This window comes from Protopterus annectens, chromosome 14.part0 (genome assembly GCF_019279795.1).
Source record: "Protopterus annectens isolate FY-2018-M chromosome 14.part0, PAN1.0, whole genome shotgun sequence".
In the NCBI taxonomy this organism is placed as follows: Eukaryota; Metazoa; Chordata; order Ceratodontiformes; family Protopteridae; genus Protopterus; species Protopterus annectens.
The window spans coordinates 387437003-387464217 of NC_056748.1; the positions used below are offsets into that span (position 1 = coordinate 387437003).

At 37.4% G+C, this 27215-nt stretch overlaps 1 protein-coding gene across 32 annotated transcripts in view; it reads left to right on the plus strand.

The window, feature by feature from the left end:
- SORBS1 (sorbin and SH3 domain containing 1) overlaps positions 1–27215 on the plus strand; it is a 4096285-nt gene that overhangs the window by 3343742 nt on the left and 725328 nt on the right. For 27 of the 32 annotated variants that reach the window (XM_044056121.1, XM_044056122.1, XM_044056123.1 and 24 more), the window contains 4 exons: positions 12461–12481; positions 12591–12712; positions 20116–20916; positions 21453–21827. In XM_044056121.1, coding sequence (XP_043912056.1) covers positions 12461–12481; positions 12591–12712; positions 20116–20916; positions 21453–21827 — 1319 coding nt within the window. The remainder of the gene's footprint in view (positions 1–12460; positions 12482–12590; positions 12713–20115; positions 20917–21452; positions 21828–27215) is intronic. The other 5 variants (XM_044056116.1, XM_044056131.1, XM_044056133.1 and 2 more) reach the window with 5 other exon arrangements.

Sequence of the window (27215 nt, forward strand, 5' to 3'; positions counted from 1 at the left end):
CCATCTTATCCTGCAACAACACTATCATCTCAGCTGAATCTAGTACTAAATTGCTAGGTGTTACAATAGATGATCAGCTTAAGGTTGATCTCCATATTACTAACTTGGTAAAAAGAACTCATCAGAAACTTGGACACCTTTTCCATAGCAAGAAATGCTTAACTAACACTGCCCAAATATCTCTCTCCCAGGCTTTATTACTCCCAACACTCCTGTACAGCTGCCACATATTCACAAACTTTAATTCTACACTCATTTCCAAGCTTGAAACTACCTATAATAACATTGCCAGATTTGCAGCTAACCAAACCTACAAAGTCACACCACTGCTTAGCACTACAGCAACTAGATTGGCTAGAATTCCCTCAGCTGCTCCAACTATACTAACTACAAATTATCCACTCTGTCCTCTATCTACCCTCCTTCTGCCCCAGCCTCTCCACTATCATATCCAAATATTCCCCTGCTAGGATGCTACACAGTTCAAATCAAGAATTATTAGACATCTACAAACCCAAAACCAAAATAGGCTGCCTTCTCTATAACTATAACCCAACTATATCCTGGAACCAACTCCCCTTGGAAATAAAATCCCACCAGCATAGCAAAAGTTTCAAATTAGCCACAAGGAAATACCTAAAAACAAAGTGGTCTTGCCACTGTAGCCAACCACCCTGAAACCACCATCCTTTCTCCTATTTCACCACCTTACTCTTAATATATCTCTAACACTATTCCCCTGCCACTTCTACCTCTTCCCTTCCTCTATCTCCAACCACTTTTTAATTCTTACAGTCTCAAAACAACTTACCTGTCTAGTCCGTCTCCTATACTCTGCCTCCCCTACATCTCCTACTAGCCATTCCTACTTTCCTTTCTTGTTTCCAAAATCCTATACAACTAGATCCTACCCACTTTAAATAAGCATCTGCCTAACTATTAACTAATTTTGCTCTAAGCAGCTTAAATAATATTGTAACTAGTCACATTTTCTTCTGCTAATTGTTTAAAACCTTGTTTGAAACAACTCACATACTTGTCTGTCAATTGTTAATACTCTGTATAATTGAATTGCCTGAGGAGCGTTTTTTTCTCTCCATGTCTCTGCTTGTAAGATCCTATAGCTGATTGTTACTACTATGTTACTAAAATTTCATAAATTGTTTTCTAGTCCAGAGGAGCTTTTCTCCCTAGGTGTCTGCTGAAAATGAGCCAAAAGCTCAGCCAGACTAACCTGGTTAACAAATGTAAAATAAATAAATAAGGTGTTGCTGTTGAATATTAGCAGTAGTGCTAAACAGGGCAGGTATTACTAGGAATTATATTATGATGGAAGCAACTGAATGCAAAGCAGACCTACAGATTCCTGAAAGGTTAACATAGTGTTCCATTAGGAGTAAATCCTACAATATCTCCCACTGGTATGTATGAGTATCAAAAATATGAACCTCAAACAAATCCTAGAAGGGAAGCTGTCCCAGAGGAGGAGCTTTCAGCAACAACAGAATCTCAAACAGCTGTTCTGATACTAGTCAGCAAAAGCACACAATGTACAGTGCTACAGTATCATGCAGTGCCAGTCACTACCAAACATTCTGATGACAGGAACTGAAAAGAACAAGGGTCAAAAATAAACCTTCTTTAGTATAATTTAATTTAATACTGCTGGCAGCAGAAGTCTGAGACCAGTGACGTAAGGCTCAAAACTGTTACTTTATTCAGGAAAACGTTAATAATGAGGGTTATGTCATCAAATGAAAACATGTTCTATAACACACTCATATGTAGGCTTGACAGAATATCATATACCAGTTTACAAAAACATTTGTAGTTCAGCTGTAGCACCTTCTTCATGTACAAGTTTATTATCATCCTAAAAATGTTTAACAATTAACAGCAGAAGTTTGCAGTACTAAGCTACTTGGCACTTTTCTCAGTCTACATCGATGCCTTTCACAGATCTTTTCACAAAAAGATAAAATGAGGTAAGAACATATCTGTATAGCAAGAGTTAATACTGTATGCCTTACTTTGCTTTTTAATTGTGCAACTCTCCAGAATACACAAGTGAGTAAACAGTTTGGGGAAAAAACACATCAGTGAAGTCCAGTATGTAATTATGTTTGACAAAAATCGCCTAACTTGCAGTATACTCAGACTTCCAATATGGCTGCACACTGAGGAACAGCTTAATTTCAGCTCTCCCAGTATGAAAACAGAAACTTTGAAAAATGAGCCAGTGAATTTGTCTTTTTGGGTAAATGTCAGTTACTGGCTAGTAATTGAACTGTCTTGATGCCAGTAAAGAAGAAGTTTAGAGAACCTGAAAGAAAATCAACCATAAAAGGTGAGGAGAAAACACTGGCTGGTAAGAGTCCTGCAGCTTCAGAAAAAAGCAGTTCAAGCTGCAGCTTTGGTCTAACGGAATTTGGAATGTCTAAAATGAAAGCATTCAAGTTGTTTTCTAAATCTGGGAGAAGAATAAAGATAAGACAAAAACAGATAGCACTTAGTGTAAGTAGAAGCAGAGGTTGTACTGTGCATCTTAACATGGATAACCTTAATTACAGGTCATTTAAAACTTGTTAATGTACAGTGGATATAAAAAGTTTACACACCCCTGTTAAAATGCCAGTTTTTTGTGATATAAAAAATGAGACTACAGTAAATCATTTCAAAACTTTTCTCACCTTTAATGTGACCTATAATCTGTACAATACAATTGAAAAACAAACAAATCTGTTATGGGAAAAATATAAAATTACAGCATTCAGTCTTCTTGGATAGACACCTGCCAACAATTAAAGAGACTTTGATTAACCCCAAATGAAGTTCAGCTGTCCTAGTAGAATTTTCTTGACATTTACTCAGTTGCCTGCCAAAGCAAAAGCCATGGTTCGCAGAGAGCTTACAAAGCATCAAAGGGATCTCATTGTTGAAAGGTATCAGTCAGGAGAAGGGTTTAAAAATTTTTCCACAGCATTGGATATACTATAGAAGACAGTGAAGACGGTCATCAAAAAGTAGAAAAAATATGGGACAATAGTGATGTTACAAAGAACTGGACATCCCTCCAAAAGTGATGAAAAGACAAGACGAAAACTGGTCAGGGAGGCTGCCAAGAGACCTGCAGCAACACTGAAGGAGCTACAGGAATTTCTGGCAAGTACTGGTTGTTTACTGCATGTGACAACAATCTCCCATATTCTCCATATGCCTGGGCTATGGGGTAGAGTTGCAAGACAGAAGCCTTTTCTTACACAGAAAAACATCCAGGCCTGGCTAAAATTTGCAAAACAATACATCAAGTCTCCCAAAAGCATGTGGGAAAATGTGTTATGGTCTGATGAGACCAAGGTTGAACATTTTGGCCACAATTCCAAAAGGTACGTTTGGCGCAAAAACAAAACTTCACATCACCAAAAGATCACCATCCCCATGGTGAAGTATGGTGGTGGCAGTATCATGCTTTGGGGTTGTTTTTCTTCAGCTGGAACTGGGGCTTTAATCAAGGTGGAGGGAATTATGAATAGTTCCAAATACCAGTCACTTGTGGCCCAAATCCTTCAGGCATCTGCTAGAAAGCTGAAGATGAAGAGGAATTTCACCTTTCAACAAAACAATGACCTCAAGCATGCATCTAAATCAACAAAAGAATGGCTTCACCAGAAGAAAATTAAAGTTTTGGAATGGCCCAGCCAGAGCCCAGACCTAAATCCAATAGAAAATCTGTGGGGTGACCTGAAGAGGGCTGTGCACAAGAGATGCCCATGCAGTCTGACAGATTTGAAGTACTTTTGCAAGGAAGAGTGGGTAGATATTGCCAAGTCAAGATGTGCCATGCTGATAGAGTCCTACCCAAGAAGACTGATAATTAAATCAAAAGGTGCTTCAACAAAGTATTAGTTTAAGGGTGTGCACACTTATGCAACCAGCTTATTGTACATGTTTTGTTTTTTATATTTATCCCCTAGCAGATTTGTTTGTTTTTCAATTGAATTGTACAGGTTATAAGTCACATTAAATGTAGGAAAAGTTTTGAAATGATTTATTGTGTCTCATTTTTTATATCACAAAAACCTGGCATTTTAACAGAGATGTGTAAACTTTTTATATCCACTGTAGCTGCCAGTTTGGGACAGTTGTTCCTATTAGGAGGGTTAAACTTCATTATTTGAAAATGTGCATAGTTTGATGTCTTTATATTAAGTCAGTAGGTTATGGGAAGATCTGGAGTTTTGTTATTTTTTGAGGGTTTTATTAAAACAAAAAGTCCTGTAAGATGTGACATAGGTTCAAATGGATATGACAAGAAAAATATATATCAGACATCAACCATTCTAAACATTAGTGTATGCATGTAACACAAAAACTGAAACTAGACATTAAAAAAAACTGTTGTACATAATAGGAATAATAACTTCTTGTCATAATGGCAACATTTTCCATATTATCTTTGAATGTGAATGGTCTCACAGGTATATACAAAAAAGAATGAGTAGTGAACTGTGTTAAATGCAGAGTGCAACTAGTTATGTTACAGGAGACACGTTTAGAAAGAATGGAGCATGTGAGTTTGATAAAAAAAAGGATTTCAGGATAGTTATTCAGTGACATATCGGGGGCAAGGGGAAAAAGGGAGAGCTTATATTAATTGCTAGAGGAACTCCAATAGTGATAAAAGAGGAAGAAAAGATAATGGTAGATTTGTAGTAGTAAGGGGCTACTGGCAAGGGAGGGACATTACAGTGGCATGTATTTATATTCCACCTAAAATTGCTACAGTAGAGCTTAAAACATTTTGGGAGAAACAATCAGTGGGGAATATTAGTTATAGGTGGGAACTGTAGTTTCATTTTCAACAGTGAAGATGCATCTGGGGGGACCAAGAAGGAAAAACATAACAAAAGAGGGTAGATTTTTGAAATGTTTATTAACATATTAGGTGTGGAATATGTGAATTCAGTAGTAGGAGATAGAGAATTTACATATTATTCCCCAAAGTACAAAAACTGCGCTAGGCTACACAGAAAGTATATTTCACATGAAAATATGCATTTAATTGAAAGTTTTGATATACATCCAAACCTATTTCCGATCATGCACTAAGGAGCAGAGCTCCTCTTTGGCCCTCTTCAAAAGGAACCTTGATGATTGGATGGGAGATATGAAATTCACCTCGGGGATCACGTCAGTTACCCTGCTAGACAGGGGTCCAGGGAAGTAAATATTGTGGGAAGAAATAGCCAGGGAATTGTTATGGCTTGGCATTTATAGGCCCTAGGGCCGATTGCCTAGTGCCAACCTATGAAAAATCCAGGGTAATGAAATAAAAATCAGACACTGGAGCTTCCCCACCTATCTGTTAATCGGAGAGGAGTTCAAGGAATGGATAGTGGAAATTATTTGGGAGTTATTAGGGAATATATAAATTTCTTCAGAAAATATAGCTATGGAGTGGGAAAAAATGAAAGTATAGTTTAAAAACAGGATAGAAATAAAAGAAAAAAGATGTGGTTCAGAAGTATCAAGAATTATTTAGAGCACTGACAACGGTTAAATTATTGTAGAATATTAGGAATCTCACAGAACAAGGAGAGATGCAACTGCAGAGTGCTAAAGGGAAAATATGGGACTACGTGGATAATATGCATGAGTTTTGAAAGCCTGCTGTTAAGCAGCTGTTTATTGACTAACTCCAGAGTGCAAAAGCTACTAGTACAATTCTCAAGCAAAAGTAATTAGAAAGGGTTGTTACCAAGCTTAGTTAGCCTATAAACAAGAAAAATAACCAGAGATCCTATAGAGATCTTTTTACTTCTGTAAAGGCTCATTCTATTAGACTTAGTTCCTTTGGTGCTTTTTTCATGGGTTTGGATACCAATTCCATCTCTGAGGCTGCTGCTTGGACTTATGCCCATATCTTCACAAGGCATTACAAAGTGAATGTTGTTTTCAGAGCTAGAGCTGGCTTTGCCAAAGCTGTCCTGCTTGGGTTTAGAGGGCTACTGTGTGCCTTCCTCCTCCCAATTTCTTCTTGAGCTTTTGAACTCTCTGTTTTTTAAAGAATACTGCAATAATGATATGGAAGGACATAGTACAGTTGTGTAAAATTGTACCATAACAGTAGATGTCCTTCTCTTCACTGTTGCAGTATTTGATCCCCTCTCCCCCTTCTGATCTGCCCATTTCCTTCTGTCTTCCTGGCCTGGAATTCTTTTCTTTTTTCTCCTTCTGGATGCACATGTTATAGCTAGTTTTTATGAATGTTTTTCCTCCAGGGACTTTTCATTTCTGAGGTATGTACATTCATACATCACCTGTATGCCCAATGTTTTGATCGGGGAGCATACATATGATGTACAACGTCTGTAAAATTTAAGCCTTTGGTATACTGTGCAGACATTGGCCTACCCTTGAGAGGGAATCCCTTATGTAAAGAATACTGCAACAATGAAGAGAAGGACATCTACTGTTATGGTAAGATTTTACGCAACTGTACTTTTAGATGAGAAGAAAGTAAATGATAATATAAGACATAAAGAGCTATGGGAAGTACTGATATTATAAAATAAGGAGTAGATTTATACGTTTTTGCAAAAGATGTACATGTGAGTTCATAGTGTAGGCCTGCATTTCTTTTAAGCAGAGCAAAAAAAAACAGTTGAAAAAAGCAAGGATGCCTTTGATAATATGAATATTTATATTTCGAATAAATAAGAAGTTAAATTAAAATGTGTGAGTGAATTGTGTAAACACTAGGTAAATGATTTTATAGAATATTTTTTGATACAAACATATGCAGATAATGTGACCGTTACTATAACAGGCAGAGCTAACTTAAGCAAAGTATTAAAATAAAGTTAGAAATGATAGGTTTCACTTTGAATAAAAGCACAGATTATATACACACAGACAAAATAATAAATGAAATATACAGTATTGAAAGTAATAAAGGACTGTTTGCAACATGGTAAATGTTAATTGGAAAGAAAATTGCACACACAGTAACTAGGAATGGATCTCTAGGAAAAGAAAATGGAAAATGTTTAATAGAGCACAGGGTAAAATTCACAATGTTCTTTAGAAAAAAAGTGCTCCTGATCAAAAGTAATTTTTATCTAAAGCTACTTACATGGGACGTATGTGTGCATTAAAGATAAACAGCTTTTAACAAGATAAAATAAAATAAAAAATGCCAGTCTAACTTTATTAAAACATTATTACTCAGCCCCTCCATTCATGCCATAATGAGTAAAAAGTACAAGAACGTAAAACCACTAAATAATGCCTATTAAATAACACCAATCACTGATAATTATCAAGGACTTATTTAAACAATTAAATTAAACTATTCCAGTTTTGTTCATTGTTCAACTATGTTAGGGCTGATATACCAAATTTCAAAGTAAACCATATGTATGTATGTATATTACCTGACAGATGTGAAAACAAGAAACATCGAGACCCATTAAAGCGAAAGTGCACCACATCGAAAGTGCACTTTCGCAAAAGCCGGTTCTCCAAACCAGAAAAAACAACAACAAAAAGCTACTTTAAACAGTATTTTGCAGGGGGGCAAGCCCCCTGCACTCCCCATGTGGGGGTCTGTTCCCCCCATACCCCCCACTTAAATATACTAACTCCAAGATCGCACTACAGTGTGGAAAAGGATATATTTCCTTATCCCCACTGTAATGTGCTTCGGAGAACCGGCTTTAGCAAAAGTGCACTTTCAATTTAGTACACTTTCGCTTAAATGGATTAGATCTTCTGGTTGGCGAGAAAGTGTGTTTGCGACAATCAGAAGTAGACCCATATATATATATATATATATATATATATATATATATGGATATGTATATACGTGTGTGTGTGTCTGTGTATATCACACACCAACGGATTTTTATGAGTTACTAAGAAGATGGGACAAATGAAAAATAAATATTAATCATTGTGCTTCATTACATAATGTATCCTTATAAACATGTGATAAAAGAAAACAATTAAAAAGTCAGAATTGTATGACACACAGATAAATAAGGGATTTCAGATGGAGACAAGATTGCACAAAGTTACAGGGGAAATACAAGATGGAAAACAAGGTAGCAAGAAAGTGAATGTAATATAGGATGAGAGAGAGCATTAATAGAAAATGTACATCCATGCAGCTGGTGTACATATAAGTTCAAGATATGTGGGGAGGGCTTGCATCCTTCATGGCGGGTGGAGAGCAAAAAAAAGGTACAAGTATTCTGTAAATGAATAGTTGAATATTTGAAAAACATAAGATAAAGAGAAGATAGAAATAAACACACCAGTATAAGATAAAGAGAAGATAGAAATAAACACACCAGTAATCAGAAACTTCACTTTTAAAGCTTGTTAAGTTTGGATTATTCGCTTGAAGATGACATTTAGTCCTGTAAGATCAGTTTCACTTCTGATTCTGAGAGATGCTAAATTGCTGTGGCTTGTTGGGGAGACTGGTTTTGTATCTCATACCCTAGATGACAAGAGCAGAAGCTTACTAAGTGAGGCTACTTTTAAGGAGGAAGGTTTATTGGAGGTTCTGGTAATGAATTTTGGTGACAGCCTACAAAAAATGTTGTAGAAGCCAGCTGTCTGGAGATGAGGGATGGAGCTTTGATTGTTCCTCCTGCTGACCTGAGTTTGATTAGCAGCCTAGGAACTGGCCTTTGAGGGATGGGAGTGAGCTGGTAATACTGGGAGAGGGAGTGTGTTCAATATGGTCACCGGAGTGCCCTCTGGGGGAATACCCAGAAGTGTACTGTGCATGAAGTGGGAGTTCTACACTCTGTCCATATATCATAAGCATGCAGCCACCTGTGGCCTGGCTTTGCAGGAGATTGTCCCATTCCCACTACTCTGCAGACAGCAGAGTACAGAACCACACACACACATACACACACACATTACTGCATGCAACAGATAATATGGGGACCAAAATGTAGACACAGTGTTAGAGTGGTATATCAAGCAAGTATTTTTCCTGCCTTTACTAGTGCTTGGTGGCTTCCAAACATACTTTGTGGATTCTTTCAGTACGGCAGTGATAATGCTATTATGACATGACCTGTTTTAGGAAGTAACTAACCTTAAAGAGAAGGAAACAGTTTTGTTTCTGTCAGTATCAAGTGATGGATGGATACATACCCAGTGGAGTACAGATAAGGAATGAAATATTTGGTGCCACAGAAAGTCAGGGCGTTGGTAATTATGAAATGCACCATCACTTTTAAAAGATAAGGACCATTAATGCTTACCAAACCCCCTTTTTGTACTCCCTGCTGCAATTTCAAGTCTTTATGCATTTATTTTTGTCTTGCTGAACAAATTACTAATCTTGTAACCTAGGCCGAGTGTATTCCAGAGTCTGGTTTTGTTCTTTTGCACACCGTTTCTTATTGAGTGTACCCTATGGATGCGAATAACAACCCTCAGCAAAAGCTTCTCTACCCTCTTGCTGAATATTCACCCACTTTCTATTTTATGCAAATTACTGTCAAAGAAACCAAGAAATTACTACTTAAATGATACAAAAGGTGCCAAAATAAGCAAACCACATCCTAAATTTCTAAAGATGATTACCAACACAATTGCCAAACCACCCACATACATATATAATCTCTGCATAAGACCTCCATCCCCAAAGTTAACAAGGACTATAGACCTATATCTAACCTATGTTCCATATCAAAAGTCTTTGAAAAATTATTCTACTGGGATCACTTTGAACCTACTTATTCCCATCAATTTAACCTACTCAAAGAAGTACACTTGCTACCCATTAAGAGCTGAAGCATATATTTATTCGATTAATCCCAATAAAATTAGAATGGTATGCCAGTGCCCCTCAATAATAAACAAAGTACCTGTTAGACCTCCATCCTACACCCTCAAGCAACAAGATAATACTATATCCCATCTCAGAATCAGACCCAGATTCAAGTCAAATGCTAAATAAAAAGCACTCATTCAACTGGGGCATGCTAACTGGAATCTTCTACCTGCAGAACAGGAACTTATTTCATCTAGGAATAAACTGTGGGAACATATGTTTAAAGAAGGTGAATGTGTATGCCTCAGAGACTGTGTTTAATGGTAAGTGAAAAAAAACTCTGCCTCTACCTGACAGTTTTTAAATGCTCTGAATGCTCATTGCAAATATGCTGCTGATAAGACTGATGCACTGCCTGTAATGCTGCAAGTATTCTTTGATTATTAGTCATATGTTACACAGGAAACATGTCACATGTTATCTAAACACTATATTCTTCACTTATGCAATTCACTGTCATCTTCCTAAGCTGCATGTAATCGTATGAACTTCTTGTAATTTGTTGTACTATACTGTTATAATAAGCCTGGGTCATGGCTATAAAGGGTGTGTAGACCTGTCCACCCACGTAATAACCAAAAAATAAATAAAATACTTGCTGACACTACCTGTAAACATTGCGTCCTCTGTTCTTTGATATGATGACAATGAATTGTCATCTGAATGTTGATCATCCCAGAAATCTATACTAAGTAATCTAGTGATTAGAAAGGCCATGATGCTATTTTTTAAATAATTGGTTAGAAACAGGAAATTGATTGGTATGCATATTTTAGCTCCAACTTTTCCACTCCGAAAAGAGATGACACTTTATCTTCCCTGCCATGCAAAGTGCTTTGTAGTTAGATTGAGTGCTCTTTTTCTTTTATCATGTATTATATGTTAATGATAGGATGTCGTGGGCTTCCCTACTTCTCCTTGAGTGCAGATTGTACAAGGAATCAACTTGCCAATCACAATTTAGCAAAGATGAATTTCCATAAGAAATCTCTGCCAGTGCAGTTTCTAAAGTGTGCAACAAAAGTGATTCATTTCTTATGGCTGATTCCTTTCATCTACAAGTTTGGGGGCTGTGGAAAGCTTGCATTGTCAGGGGAAGGTTGTGGGTGGGCTCCCCCCCCCTACAGAAAAAGTTTGCACATATATGTGTGTGTGTGTGTGTGTGTGTGTGTGTGTGTGTGTGTGTGTGTGTGTGTGTGTGTGTGTGTGTATATATATATATATATATATATATATATATATATATACACATGCACACACACACACACACACACACACACACCTCACTTGATTTCCTGAAGAGCTGAGCTCAGCAGGTTGGTTTCTCACTGCAACTCATCAAGTCAATGTAGAACTAATGCCAGGCTCATTAGAAATAAATTTCAGGTATCATTAGCTTTTCCAGAAAATCATAACTTTCTTTAAGAGCTGTTGGGGATTTGTTTAGCTAGATCCTGATCCTTGAGGAACTGCTTTTATTTATTTTATTTATCCTCTACTGACCAGGTTAGTTTCATTAGGCTAGTGGCTTCTTTCCAGAGGAAACTCTTTGTGGTATATCTGCTACGGGGGGGATTTGGCCAGGGTATCAGAAAACTTCCCCTACTCTTATTGACAGGTATTCTGGCATCTTTTACATCAACGATAGCTACCACTAGCTCACATAGATCATACCTCTGTTTAATATCTCACCTGAAGGCTGACACAGTCAGGAGTGCAGCACCCCCATAATACTACACTGTATTGTCAGAAATCTAATCACCTGGAGCGGGAAGAACCTACAGCATTCTGATCTTCCAACACAAATGGCAAGTGGGCATCCTGATGCACCACTGATACTACTTTCATGTTGTTAAGTGATAATGGTGATTAGTCTGTCTCATATTACTGTATAATATAAACTACTTTTTGTTTTTATTTCTTAACCTAGGTAGGTGGCATATTTCTGTATGGATTGGCAGTGTGTAACATGTTACCTATTGCAATTTCTAAAAATATAACTTTGGAATCTTTTCAGAAATTCCTCTTCCTATCTAAACATTCTTGTAAATCAAGAATAGTTTAAAAGGGTAGTACTTGTGGAGAATGTTTTACTTTTTGGAATTACAAGTAGAGAAACAATGACACAGAAGTATACACAAAAGTTTATATTGTCCCACAGATCACCCTCTATACCCCCACCATGATTTGGTTCAGATGTCAGAAGCTGAATCAGAAGCTATTTGTGGTATTTAAGAGCCCAGCCCAGTGACCATACCCACAGCTTTACAGAAGATGGTTTAATTGCTTTTTTTCTTTCCTGCACAATAAAGAAGCCTCACAAACAGTTGATTCTTCACTCCAGTAATGAATGCTTTGCTGTGTTTATAAAGTTCGAAAATTGTGAGGGCATCGCAGTTGGTGCCAGTTTCTATGGTAATTAGGAGCCTTCTCAGAGCAAGCCCTTACAGAGAGCATTTTGTTCTAAATGAAGTGTTTAAAGGCTTTACTCTGTATGGTACAAACTGCAGACTTTGTCTTCTTAGAACTAAACAGTTTATCATTTTCTCCCTTCTCTTTTGTGCTTTGCTTCTTTCTCTGGGAAATCCTTGGGTCCAGAGCCAAGCAAAGCAGAAGCAGGTACAGAAATCACTGCTTGCATGATGACTTCCTGACATTAGATGCACTGTGCTGCTTGTTTTCATAATGTAACTGTGAACCTTCCATTTGTCTTTCTGTGTTGACCTAGATGGTTGGAAACCACCTCCCAGCATTGAATCCAATGGAGAAGAGATAGGCTCTTCACTGGCTGCAAAGGGTTATCGAAGTGTACGACCTAATCTTCCAGATGACATCAAAGCACAGTCACAGGTATTAACACATAGCTGTAGTGTGTGTGTGTGTGTGTGTGTGTGTGTGTGTCTTTCTTTGTGTGCGCACACACATACGAGTGTGTTTTATATTAAAAGACACAACTCTGACAGCATTCTTTATCTTAATACGTCTGCCTTCTTTGCTCAAAACTCAGTAATTTTTCCTGTTTGTTTTGTCAGCAACTTATCAAGTGTTTTATGACATTTCTTATAAATCATTCCATCTTACTAGCAGTATTTGATATTTCTTTGTATATTTTGATCTGTTGTAATTACAGTAAAAAATGTGTATAATGGTGCTCCCTTTCGTTATATGTTATTGTACCCTTTCTGTTACTGTATGACTTGACAGGAGAATGGTTTAATGACAGGAGAACAGTTTTTTTCAGACATGGTAAAAACAGTGTAATTAGGCTGTAGTATGATTTTTTTAGAGACTTTATGGCTCTAATTTATATTTTACATTTTTGCAGTTTTACCTTTTCATAGCAGCACTGTATTTTGTAAAGTTCTGAGGGAAACTTTTGAAAATGAGTGCCTTCTTATTTTGGAATTTGTCTACTTCCCCCTGTCTTTGATACATAGAATGCTGGCACAGACATGATATTTCTTGTCCTGGTTGTTGAGTATATGACTATAAAGAAATTGTCACATACCATAAAGGAATACTAGCTCATTTCCTTCTTTTAAAAGTGTGAACTTGTGAGCCATTTACTCAGAAAAATGTATTTCTACATGGAGATCTTTAACAGAGAGAAAAACGATCCAATGTTCTTGTGGGACAGCAACAGTAATGTCATCAGTGCTGTCATTCATGTCGGAACATAGAACTGTGCAATAAAATATTTTGGTACACATTGTAAACGTTGAAATTTAAACTTCTGCTACACTCTGAATTTAATTCTCAGCAGTTGCCTTATCCAAAGTGTGCCCCACAGGGATCCGAAATGCTGAATATATATATATATATATATATATATATATATATATATATATATATATATATAGACAGAATAACCTGGCTGCCTAGCACAAAGGGGGATGGAGCCCTGACTGTGACCCAGGTGAAACAGTACCAGTTAGCAGCCTCTTCATTGGAACTGCAGGCAGGGAAGGGTAGGAGTGAAGAGGCATGGCCTGCTCACCTATCACTGGGGGGGGGGGGGGGTGTTGCACACACTATGAGGCACAGAAGGTTGTGTAGTCTCCCTGGCACAGTCTGTGGAGGGAGAAGCAGAGATTCTTGAAGGCAATGCTTGTTGTAGAAAGAGGCAAAGGTAGTGCTCCTTCTATAATACAGGGGGTTCCTTTCACAGACAGTCCATTGCACAAAACTAACCAGCATATTGCTGTGTGATAGGAATGGTGGAGAAAACCAGAAAATCATTTGAACCACCATTAATGATGCCTGAACGATGGCCCCTCTCAGTCTCCACTGATGGGAACAAATGGGCTGATTGACTGAGGGTAGTTCTGATGGACATCAAGCAGCAGGGGACAAAAAGTCTCAAAAAGAAAAATAGCAGTGTATAGTTTACATCTTGTTATAGCTACTATTTTAACAGTACAAGTATAGAGTAATGAGCTACATTAAGAAGAATACGGACATTAATGCACATTAACGTTATGATATTCTGTTCTTTTTTTCCAGTGATTATAAATACAATAATACTAGCTGTGAGGTTATGCTTCATTAACATGGTGTGTTACACATCATGAACTTTTGTCTCTGTGTGGAAGATGTGACTTTTTTGTGCTTGTTCCCTTGTAGCAGTTATTACTTGTGATATTTCCTGCAGTGGCCTAATTGCTCAGTGGCTTTCAAACTTTACAACACTGTAATACAATGATGTTGCAGGTGTTTTAATACTGACTGATTAGCCAAGATCTGAGCTTGACTGTTGGACCCAGATACTACAGATGTCTGATGAAAGAGTGGGAGTGAGCAAGTAAAGTCTGTTTGCCCATTCCAAGCTGAAAGTCTAAGGGGATTCCTGTTGTGGACCAGTCTCTTTTAAAGGCCAGAAAATGGTCTGTCAAATCATTGGGATTAAGGTCATGTACAGGGCACACACATGACAGTTTAAGCATGCATGAAAACACATGTATAGCATGTACAAAGCCAGTGTCACATGCAGTCCACATTACAGGTGACCTCACTGCAGAAGGACTGGGCAAAGCAAGGCATGCAAAAAATTCCTGATCTTTGCTTTTGTGAAAATCAGAGTTTCTGTCTTTCGAGGGAGTAGCTGGAAGTTAATCTCCAGAAACTGATAAAAATGTGTCAATCATTATTGTCAAGGATTACACAGTATCACATACTTCATATATAATAAGCTTTAGCTTTCCACTGACACTAGTGACATGGATGTGAAACTAACACTCAGTAGGAAGAAGGTTGAATAGGGTGCAGAGGACGAAGATTTCAAGGTAAGACTGTCTCTTTTGGGGTGGCTAAGTCTGCATCATTTAACAGTTAACAGAGGAAGCAACACAATGATGTTGAGCTGCATGGATTACTGTAATTTGAAGACATGCAGACTTGTACATCTTGGGCAGGAGTATCTGTGTTTCTCTGACACCCCTGGGGTGCAGTTCAAGTGGAGAAAGGTGAAAAATCACACGCGAATCAAAAATGTACCATTTCCATGTATCTAAGCTGTATCTCAAATGGATCATTGAATGATTCCCTCTCTGCCCACCAGACCCCACGAGTCTGATGCCCATCATTTGCTGAACAACCAGGAGCATTAGCCTTGGAGCTTGACTGTTATATCTGACACACACTTGTGATTGCCTGTCATTGGATGAAATAAATGACTTTTATCACTGAGCATAGGAAACAAATGCTTAGCAAGAGACTGGGAACTGTTGTTATTTTATATATAGAACTAGGATATGTATTTAATACCAGTAAGTGTATGCATTTTCAGATCCTGAAATGTACGGGTGATAACAGGTATGCTTTACATGTTTTACATAATATGCATATACATCTGATTAGGCATGAGAGATGTAAATAACGTATTATGACATTTAATTTGTGCTTCTGTAAACATTTGGTGTTTCACTGATTTGAATTTGTTTCCTACAAGTAATGACACAGAATCCTTGAAGTACCCAGTGGAGTCTTGCTGTACAGAGTTCTTCTTTGCTTTTGCTGAAGAGCATTTTCAGTTTTCTTCTATTAAATGGTTCTCTACCCACATTCTTAAAATGACAGTTGGAGTGGCAGTAGATTAAATTTAAGATAAGCAAACGGTGAAAGAGAATACTGTAGCAAACCTTAAGGAGCTCTGAGATTAATTGTACTCTGTAATATAGGAGATTTACAAATTAAACAATTTCTAATCTCTAGCATATCAGAGCCATGTAGTCTGCAAAAAAGAAAAACATCATATTGATTTGGAGTATGCATATTGGTCTCAATGCTTAGAATAGAATGATCGTGTGATGTGGTTCATGAATGCACTTCAGTATAACTTACAACTGGTAATGCTTTCTGCCCTCAAAAAAAAAAAAAAAAAAAAACAGATTTCTTTGTATTTGCAATTTAATAAACATTTTTCTCCATTTGTAAATATACCATGCATTCCTCCATATGTAATGACACATCAGAAAGGTTCAGAGGGTGAGGCTTCTTTAATCTTCTGTCTGTATGATATCAGTTTGTTCTGTCCATCTACAGATGCCACAGATTTTAGTTTTACACTGCTGTGTGATTCTGGAACATCTGAATGGTAATAATTTAAAAGTTAAAAAGTTCTGTAGATGGTGCTATTCATATGACAGACCTGGAAAGTAAAGTAACACAGTTGTCTACATTGTCTGAAGTTTAGAACTGTCATTGGTGGAACTGGTTGCTTTCTTTCTGCATTCTTTGGAAGCAGGCTTGTGTTTGGCACAAGTACCAAAGAGCATTGCATTTATCTTGGAGTTATCATGGATATCTGCTAAAACTAACCATTGCTTAGTTGACATCATGGCCGAGTTTGGAAATGAAAACTGCATTTGGGTTGCTTGTCCTGAATAACACCAGGCCATGTGCATAAATGATTGCTTTGGAGTTTAGGTGGTCCATTGTAAGAGAATTAATGAACAAGGAAAAGAACATCAGCCCAAGAACAGACTCCTAGAAAGCTTGCAAAAGGTGTCATAATTTTTGCGATTGGCAACTACTGGGGAATGGAAACCAAAAGATAAACCAACCATAACATAATTATTGAATGTTGTACAGCAGATAAAATAACTGGAGGTGGGATCTTTAAAAAGGGAAGGAACAAACTACATAAAAAATAAATGGAATCTGTGGGAACACTACATGCAGAATAATGTTCAGTAGGAAGAGAACAATTTCAGGGAAGGTAGGACATAAGCTAAAAATGTTAAACTGAATAGTAATTGTTAAGAAATACAGTATATGTATAATTCATAAAAACAGGAAGACTATATAATGATTTGTTTACATTTTATAACTGTATTTGTACCCATGACACACTGTAATATGTGAAGTTAATAAAGGTGTTTAAAATATAATATCATTGAGTAGCGGTGGAAGGTTTGTACTTGGAAAGATAAGGGCAGGCCATGCTTGCTGAGAGTTTGTTCAGTGAGGAAAATTATTTCTTTCCCAAAGTTTTTGGAATTGTAGTTTGTTGCAAATGATATTTGTCTTAAAGCCTTTTACTTTCTACTTGCATTTGTTACCTACTTTGGCACATCACTTGTCATTGTGGGTGTTTGGTGGATGTGAATGTAGACCAGAGGACTTCCTGATGTTTGAACTTTCTGGTTGTCTTGGGTACATCAGGGATATAAACCATGTCTTACTCTGTTTATGCAAGCAAGATAGTATTTATTTTGCAGAAATTGGGTATTGGTGAGGTGCTGGAGTGCTTCTTCAATGTCTGTCACATATATTTTGAGCTGTTCTGTTAGTAAACCTTTCTGAAGTTGGAGCACTAATACTCTACATTAAACAGAAATGTATTCTTACATCTGTAATTCTGGGCCTTCTTATTTAGATGAAATATGACACAACAATGTGGTTCCCACTTTTATGGTGGAGAGGCCTCAAGTGTGTAACATTGTGTTGAAATTCTTAGGCAGGACCCAGTCAAAATGGATATGCTGTCCATTAAGTCATTAGGTCTCGGGGTCACCAACATATGTGAGACATTAGACTCTTTCGTTAGTGTTGGCCAGACATGATTATTTCCTCTGTGCAATTAAATCACTCTGGATCTGTGAATGGTATTTGATCATTTGTGGAACAATATTATTTTAATACAGTGTTTTCTCATCTAAGTGGATGAGTGTGTTGTATTGATGGTAAAGTGATATCAAGTTATTAGTGTGTACCCATCTCCTATGTAGACACTAAACTAGGGAGACATTGCTGTCATATATGAGAGATCACTACATTTTCTGTGCCTCACGATACTGGAACACAGACTTAATATTTATGAAGTTACATATTTTAATAATTGTAGCAAGCATATAAGTATATAATAAAAAAACAAGGTTTAGAGTCTGAGGTTAAGTTCAGATGACATGTCTGAATCCATGCTTCTTGGTGAGATAATGTGCTGCTGACACTTCAGATATTCACATTGCTGACTGTGATATCATGAACAGCTAAGTCCAGACAGAATGAGAGAGACCATACAATATAGCATTGGGTTAAGAGTGACATCTGTACAGACCAGATTGCTTGAGTGAGTAATGCCAGAACAGCTATTACTGCTCCTCCATTAGGGAGCTTGGCATAATGGTTAAGGTATGTGCCTTGAGACTGAAGGTGCAGGGTTTGATTCTCACATAGGTTAATTGGTTAGGCTTAAAATGGCCCACACGGGCAGTTAGCCTAGTACTAGTCTATGAACCTCTGAACTGGAATATTGTAAGAAATGATAAGCTGGAAAGGGATTGCTATACGGACACACTTTTGTTCAGTGATTGTGGTGAAATAGTGCAGGATGTAGATGTAAAGCAGGTGTGACAGGACAGTGTAGATGAAGGTGTAAGAATATCTGTAGTGAGGTGCTGACGAAGGGTATTTTTTGCAGTTTGGAACTCGAGAGTTAACAGGGAGAGAAATATGAGTGAATGGAAAAACAAGAAAGAAGCCATCTTAAAATACCTCTGGTTAGAGAGAGAGAGCGACACAGTGAGATTTTTTTTTCACTGAAAAGATGGTGAGTGATTTTAATTCCTTTAATGAATTGGCAGCAATGTGAAAAACAATGGTGAATTCAAAAATGCATGGAACACAGGTCATTTATTATCCGGAGTGTGGACAAAGATGTTTCTAAGGAGGACTGTAGGCTGACCTGGTACTGCATTTATGGGCACAGCTGTCATTCTGCTATTATAATGCTTGTATTTATGTGTAAAAAGGAAGTTTTATCTTTTTAGTAAAAGTAATGTTTCTGAATAACTAAAAGGTATATTATAGTAAGTCAACTATAATTTGGTCTCTTGTGTCAAAATGTATATTTTTATAATGTGACTGTGTGTGTGGGGGGGTTGTATACATCATAGCTCTCAACTATACAATTTTTTGCAGACTGTCTAGATTTTTGCCTCATATTTTTGGTCTGTTCCTGACAAAATTGTGTTTTTCTGGGCGAATCACTGAGGATTGAAGTCACTAAATAATGGCATACATTTGAGTTAGACTTTGTATCTGTCAGAAAGTACATGCTAACACAAATCCTGCTGTTCTAGCAACTTTCTAAGTTTTTAAGAGCAACATTTAAGTTCTGCCTCTATTTCTGGGCCGCCCACCCATTATTATAGGTTTTGTCCAGATATTTTGTGCTAAGAGGTTTGGCACACATACTTATTTTGTACACACACACACACACACACACACACACACACACACACACACACACACACACACACACACACACACACTCATACCAACTAATAATATTTATCTTAAGTTGATAGTGAAACCAGGATAAAGGTATACTTATTGTTGGGCAGTGCATTTTATTTGAAGAAAGCATGTTAAACTAAAATCTCTCTTACAGGTCTGTCTTTATCAGGAACTTACTGGTTCTCTACTTAAATTGGTACTGTTGTCCTATTTTCCAAGGACTGTCATAATTAATAATGTATTGCTAATTAGCTAACAATTTAGCTGTACAATATGATGCAACATATTTTCATATAATGTTTTAGTATTACACATGCATCCCTTTAGAGTAACACTGTAAGTAAAAACAGGTAAGTTAAACTGTGAATCAAATACAGTGGCTATCGGGTTTATTCTAGTATTTTTTTGCCTTCTGAATCAGTTTCATTATTTTTGTTCACCTTTTTTCATCCTGCTGAGTTATATTACATTTGTTTACTTTGTTTTTTTCCCTCATCTGGCATTTACCTTTAAAGAAACCTCCTCCCCGTCCCTCTCCTCCTAAGGAGGAAAGCTTTGCATGGCGTCCACAGACTAACTATAAACCTTCCCACCTCTCACGTGTTCCAATTATGGATTGCTTATACATTAGCATCCCAAAACCTTACACACGCTCATGCTCACATGATGTCAGTAGGGGGCCAAGCTCCACACTTTCTTTTGAAAGCCCACATCACCCTTTCACATTTGTCACACATGAACCTGCTAGTACAATTCCTAGTGGCATGCAGCACACTGGGCAGTTTTCTTCCTGCCATTCCCTTTTGCCAGATGCAGCACTGTCACACACTACCACAAAGGAGAACAGCACTGATACAGTTAACAATGTTGGGCTAAGTTACAGTCACAAGTCCACCCCTGATCGAAAGGTCAGCAGTCTGTTTGTTGCTTGTTTGGCTAACAGCACTAGTCCAGCTACATCTGAAAACACCATGATTCTTCCACATGAGGAAACAGTAGGTGGCTGTCTGGAGGCTGATATAACCAAAACACTGGCCACAGAACACCCTTCCAGCTTAATAACCCCCTGGACATCCCCCTTTCCTCTTTCCCCTCCTGTCCCTCCCAGGCCATTGTTTGGTGCTGTGTTAAGCCAAGATGTGGGCAGCAACGCACATACAGATTCCTTCCAGATGCCATCAGCACATCACTTTGACTTGAATACTTATACAGCGCTTAACGTTCCAGTCACTGCCACTTCAACAAGACCAGTGAGAACAGAAAAATGTCATGGACTTCAGCAGCAGCATCCACTACAGGTCAAGATTTCCAGCCTGGTATTGTTTGTTTTCTCAGTTGTTACAGTTCTGTTTTTATCACCAGATAACATACAACTCCATAAATATACTAATATGTTTCTTCACCGTCTAGCCCTTTTTCTCAGATTTGTTCCTTACTCCTGCAAGCACTTTTCTGAGGTGTGAGTGAGCACTAGCACTCTTTCTCTGTTGTGCCTTTTTTCTGATGCTGAGACATAAGCCTACATTTTGTGCTTGATTTCACTACTGTAAATTTTGGGTTTCTGGATTTTGAGAACTGAGAAGTACAGACTTTGTATGGCTTACATATATGACTTGTGAAGCATATAATGGAAGCATAAAGGTGGCTTTGCTTGTATGTAGGAGTAGAAATTAATGAGAAATAAATTTTTAACCATTGACCTACATGCAGCTGTATGCATATTGTATTAGAAAACAGAAAATAATTGCTATGTAGAGTATCTGCATATAAGTGCATGCCATTTCAGTGCTGCTTTGCTGATGTATTTGAATCACCATTTTCACCTTGCATAACACCACCTTATTTCCCACAGGACAATGTTTCAGCCACAGCTCAGCCTGAGGTAATAGTAGTGTCACTTGAGCAGCATAACGCAAATTCAGAACAAGAAGGCACTTCGAGCTCCCCACCTCCACCACTGGTTTCTGCTGGCAAAGAAGCACCACTTCCTGAAATCCTTTCTAGTGGTGCGCCTCTGACTTTTCCAACACTTGATGATTTCATTCCCCCTTATCTGCAGAGGGGATTATCCCACAGTCCATCATTGTCAAGTGCTGCTTCCTCCATTAATCAGTCACTACCATCACGCTCACCACCACCTCTACCACCTCCTCCACTGGTTCTCCCAGTAAAGGAGGAGTCACATTTCATCGTGGAGCCTGCAGTTTCAGGAGTCGACTCTTTTACAGTAAGCTGTGATTATCCTCACATCTTTCCTAAATGGCTGATCTGTGGTTTAAATGTGTGTATGCTTGTAGTGATGTTCACCTTAAAGGATAACAGTCCATGCAGGAAAAATTATGTACTAATAAAAGGGTTGGTTCTGCTGTGCTTTATCAATTGTTTTTTTTTTTGGGGGGGGGGGTTCAAGTATAATAGATTCCCTCACACTAATTGTAAATAATTTCCAGGGAGGGAATTGATTTAACAAAAAATTATTAATTTTCCACTCTTTGACAGAATTTAATCAATCACTTTTCTCCCTAATGTTTGAACATGGCTGGAAAGTGCAATATGTATGTATTAGAAATTCTATAGTCTCTAACCTGTTTGGCAAAGTTGTATCATGAAATTAATGTTCTATGATTCAATAGCCAGTAAATAAGATAGTTGAAATAAACATGATAATGTGTAAATTGACAGCACAGTAATGTCACTTTTTATGCCTTTCAGTATGACATGATACAATTCAATCCCCAAGAGTGTATCACGTTTTTCTATATTATTTTCTAACCTCATTATAAACATTAGCGGTATATGCTTGTCTCTTTTTTGATGGTACTTACCTACTGAAGGCCTGTAAAATCTTTTGAATGTAATATAGTACATTGTGTTTCCTGCTACTACAGTTCATTTTGTAGATAGTTACGAGAAAATATCAGGAAAAAATGCTTTACATTTAGATTTAATGCATTCTGTTTTCTACTGTACTGAAGCCAGTATTAAATGAAAGCACTGATTTTTTCATCAGTTGCTCCTTGAAAGAATGGTGCCACCTGAACAAGTAGATATTAATGTTAACTGTTCTCCTTTGTGTGACTTTCTGATATTTTGTCAGCATGAAGTAGTTGGGTAAAATTGTTTACAATGTTGTACTTTTGTGTGTGTGCGCATGTGTGGACCTGCTTTCCTAGTCACTGATTTCTTAAGGTTAAGACGGTTCAGTGGTATTCATTTCACTCATCGATTATCTTTTCCTGTCATTTACTGCATGTATGCTAGTAAAAGTAAGGCTTAAACTTTTCAGCTTGCTTCTGTGAAGACAACTTGGATGTTATCAAAAATGGTGTAACCTGGCTGTCATAAAAATAATCTGGGAAGAGTAAAGATATGCTGTTTAGAATGACCTTTGTCAGCGCAACTGTCGTATCAGACGCTATTTTTCTTTCATTCACTGGTGTGATGTTTCTCATATAGTATAGTGTAGAAATTCATAGTGTCCAGAAACACTTACTTTTGGGGATTTACGTCAGAGAATCAGCAGGCATTATTCTCTTCTGATTACCATATCCTACTCTTCTGGAGGCAGTAGATCACAGACCTTCTGGCTGTTCAGTGACAAGGAGAGATATCCAGTTTTAGAGCATACTGCTAAGTTAAATTGTTGAAATGAGAATAGGGTAAAAGAGAATTTCATGTCTACTGTTTCTTTTTTGCAAGGCCAGTGTCATTTTATTAAGTTTAATAATTTTGTAAATAGAAAAGTAGTGTTTTAATATAGCACACATGAAACTGCTTGGCAACCCCCAACTGAATGAAAAGAAAAGAAAAAAAAAGAATTTTAAATGTAAAAATAGGTAATTTGAAATTAAACTGCTTAAAATAAGGTCAACCAAAATTTACCAGACTACTTAAACCAAATCACAAAAACTTTAGAAAATAATACTCTATCACTGAATTAGTAAGTAAATGTATCAAGTGTGTAAAGTCATATTACTCATAGAAGGGTAAAAGAAGAAAATTCGGTTTACATTAACATAAATTACAATTCAAAACCTCAAATGCCGGAGGTTTTGAATTTCACGCTTATAAACTTCCGCTGTTGTCATGCATTGAGGTAAGTGTGTGTGTGTGTGTGTGTGTGTGTGTGTGTGTGTGTGTGTGTGCGTGCGTTAAGTGGTTTGGGTAGGGGCTGTGGTGTGTGTCAGTGTGTTTTTTTGCTGTGATGTGTGTGCGAGGAGAATGTAGCTTGCGTGGTGGTGTTTTGTGTGCATTTGTATGTAGTGCAACCTCGGAGTGAAAATATTTAAGTAGGGGGGTGTGGGGGCGCAGGGTAGCTTTCCCCCCTACTTTCATGTAGTAGATAGATGTCTTGAAAGTATCTGAAAAGGAGAAAAGGATCTGGCCATAATCCAGGAATTGTTGTGATATGAGGTCACAACAATGTAGTTGATATTTAATCAATTCCAGAACTCTTGTCATTGCCCTTATTGTTTAACCTCAGTGTTGCAAGCTGTGGCTTGGAGCTTCAACATTCTTGCTTGCCAAAAACACTGTACAAAATCTTTAAAAAAAATAAAATATATTATGCATTAAATGTGTAAATTCAGATAATTTATAGAATGATGGGAAACAGGAAAGTAGCAAGTATTTACATTAAAATATATTTCAACTCACTGATATTTAAAGCTGCGGTAGCGTTGTCGCCTCACAGCAAGATGTCGTATTTGATTCTCAGCTAGAGCGTCTTCTGTGTGGAGGCATGCATGAATGGGCTTGCCTTCATTGGCATGGGCGTGCCTTCATTGAAGGTTGTGCGTCAGGGTTGGTAACTCGGCATGTAAAAATCCACTACCAAACATTAGCGGACCGGAGTTCCGCTGTGGCGACCCTTAACCGGGATAAGCCGAAAGACACAACAACAACTGATATTTAAAGATCTGCTTGAAATTCGCTATCCTTCCTTTTTTAGCTACTGATGCTTAAATTTAGATTATTTCTTGCAATCTTAGGGCCATATTCTAAAATGCTCTCAGTATAATGTACTTGCTATGTGTATGCATATATATATATATATATATATATATATATATATATATATATATATATATGGATCCATGTCAGTACATTGACAGTTCAAAACAATGAAAGTCACTACTTCGAAACGAAAGCATCGACCGTTGAAAACATCGACAATACAGTCACGTAAAGTAAAGTCACAAAAACAAGTGCTAACATGGGTCCTGCAAGGGGGAAGTAAAGGATATGATATTGCGGAGTTTAGTATGGGTACAGTATCATATCATATCCTTTACTTCCCCCTTGCAGGACCCATGTTAGCACTTGTTTTTGTGACTTTACTTTACTTTACTTTACGTGACTGTATTGTCGATGTTTTCAACGGTCGATGCTTTTGTTTCGAAGTAGTGACTTTCGTTGTTTTGAACTGTCAATGTACTGACATGGATCCATATATATATATATATGTAGTCACTTCAGAAGCTCAAAATACTGAAATCTCGAATTTCATTATCTTGAGTCCAAGAACCCGAATCCACATAACAACAAAAACTAAAAACCGCAAAATTCAAAACCTCAAATACCAGAGGTTTTGAATTTCGCAGAACTTCCACACACACACACACACACACACACACACACACACACACACACACACACACACACACACACACACACACACACCATTAGCCACACAAACGCACACAATCTGTCTACTACATGAAATTAGGGGGGCAAGCTACCCTGCACCTCCCGTGTGGGGGGCTGCACCCCCACACCCCCCTACTTAAATATTTTCACTCCGAGGTTGCACTACATACAAATGCACACAAAACACCACCACGCAAGCTACATTCTCCTCGCACACACATCACAGCAAAAAAACACACTGACACACACCACAGCCCCTACTCAAACCCCTTAACGCACACACACACACACACACACACACACACACACACTTACCTCAATGCATAACAGCAGCGGAAGTTTAGAAGCGTGAAATTCAAAACCTCCGGCATTTGAGGTTTTGAATTTCGCGCTTCTTAACTTTCAGTGTTCTGTGGATTCGGCTTCTTGGGCTCGAGATACTGAAATTAGAGATTTTAGTATTTTGAGCTTCTGAAAGGAACCTATATATATATATATATATATATATATATATATATATATATATATATATATATATATATGTATATACATGGGTTCATATATGCTTTATATATATAAAGCAGACATTGGAGTAAGTCATTTAAACCGAGGACAAGTGTTTTAGAATCTGATCCATAGATGTCTTGAAAGTATCTGAAAAGGAGAAAAGGATCTGGCCATAATACAGGAATTGTTGTGATATGAGGTCACAACAATGTAGTTGATATTTAATCAATTCCAGAACTGTTGTCATTGCCCTTATTGTTTAACCTCAGTGTTGCAAGCTGTGGCTTGGAGCTTCAACATTCTTGCTTGACTGAATCCTGAATATTCAGTAGGACTACATTAGAATCATCTGTTTTTGTACCTTTTGATAAGACTGCTAGTGTTACTAACAACTGAAGCATAGAGAAAACATTGCTGCAAAGAGCAATGTAGGATTTTGTAGCCTAGAGTTTGTTGATGTCTTCCCTACTTACTGCAGTCATGCGGACCTTGATATGCCTTCAGTAACACTTATTCACATTTTAGCCCACATATTGCATCCCCAGTGCCTGTATTATACATAGATGAAGCATGCATTACTTTCATTTATAATTATATATACCCAGAGCTTTTCCCGATGCTCAGTCAGTACTTTAATTGGTATGGATTTGGTATCCTCTGTTTTCATGGTACATCCCACATGTTTGCTGTTTGCTGTCATCTGAAAGAAATGTCACTTGTATCCTACTTGCTCTTGTTAGTATGCTTCTTTTACAATACACTTCAGTGTCTTCTTGTGTCTAGTTAATTGATTCACTTATGAGCCCCTGCCCCAAATCGCAGAAAGTAACAATTCACTGGCAGCCTGGTACTTGTATTTCAGTAATTTAAGAAAAGAGTGGGTGGTCTTCCACAAGTAGTTACAGTCTCTGAATGGCATGTTGAGGTAGGAAGGTGAGGGGAAACACAACAAAACATTCCCTTTCCATACACACTCACATTATTGATTCACTTATCTCTGAGGTGCAATTTCATAATTTTTTTACACTTAATGAAATGTTTATTTTTCTCTTTTTGCTCTGTATTAATTGATTGCTTGTATTGCACAACTAGACCACCAGTCTTTTTTTTATCACAGAGTATCTGTTTTGAGGTCTTGCGGTCTGTGTTTTTAGCGAATTTTATCCAAGTATTCACAATAGCTGCCAACTACCATTAGTAATGAAATGTACAAGGACACACAGGAAGGGTGTCCTTTTCTTCTTTTACAACAGGAGGGAAGTTCATGTCCTTTTTTTCTATACTGGTATTTGCTATGAAATTAAGTAAGTACCTCAGCAGTTTGTCAAGATAGTGACTTAATTGAGATGCATGCATTACAACAGTAACTCATAGCTATTCTGTTTTTATATAAGTAATTCAGTATATTTATGTAATAGTATGCCCTGATTGAGTAACTCAGATCGAGGTTTTTCATTAG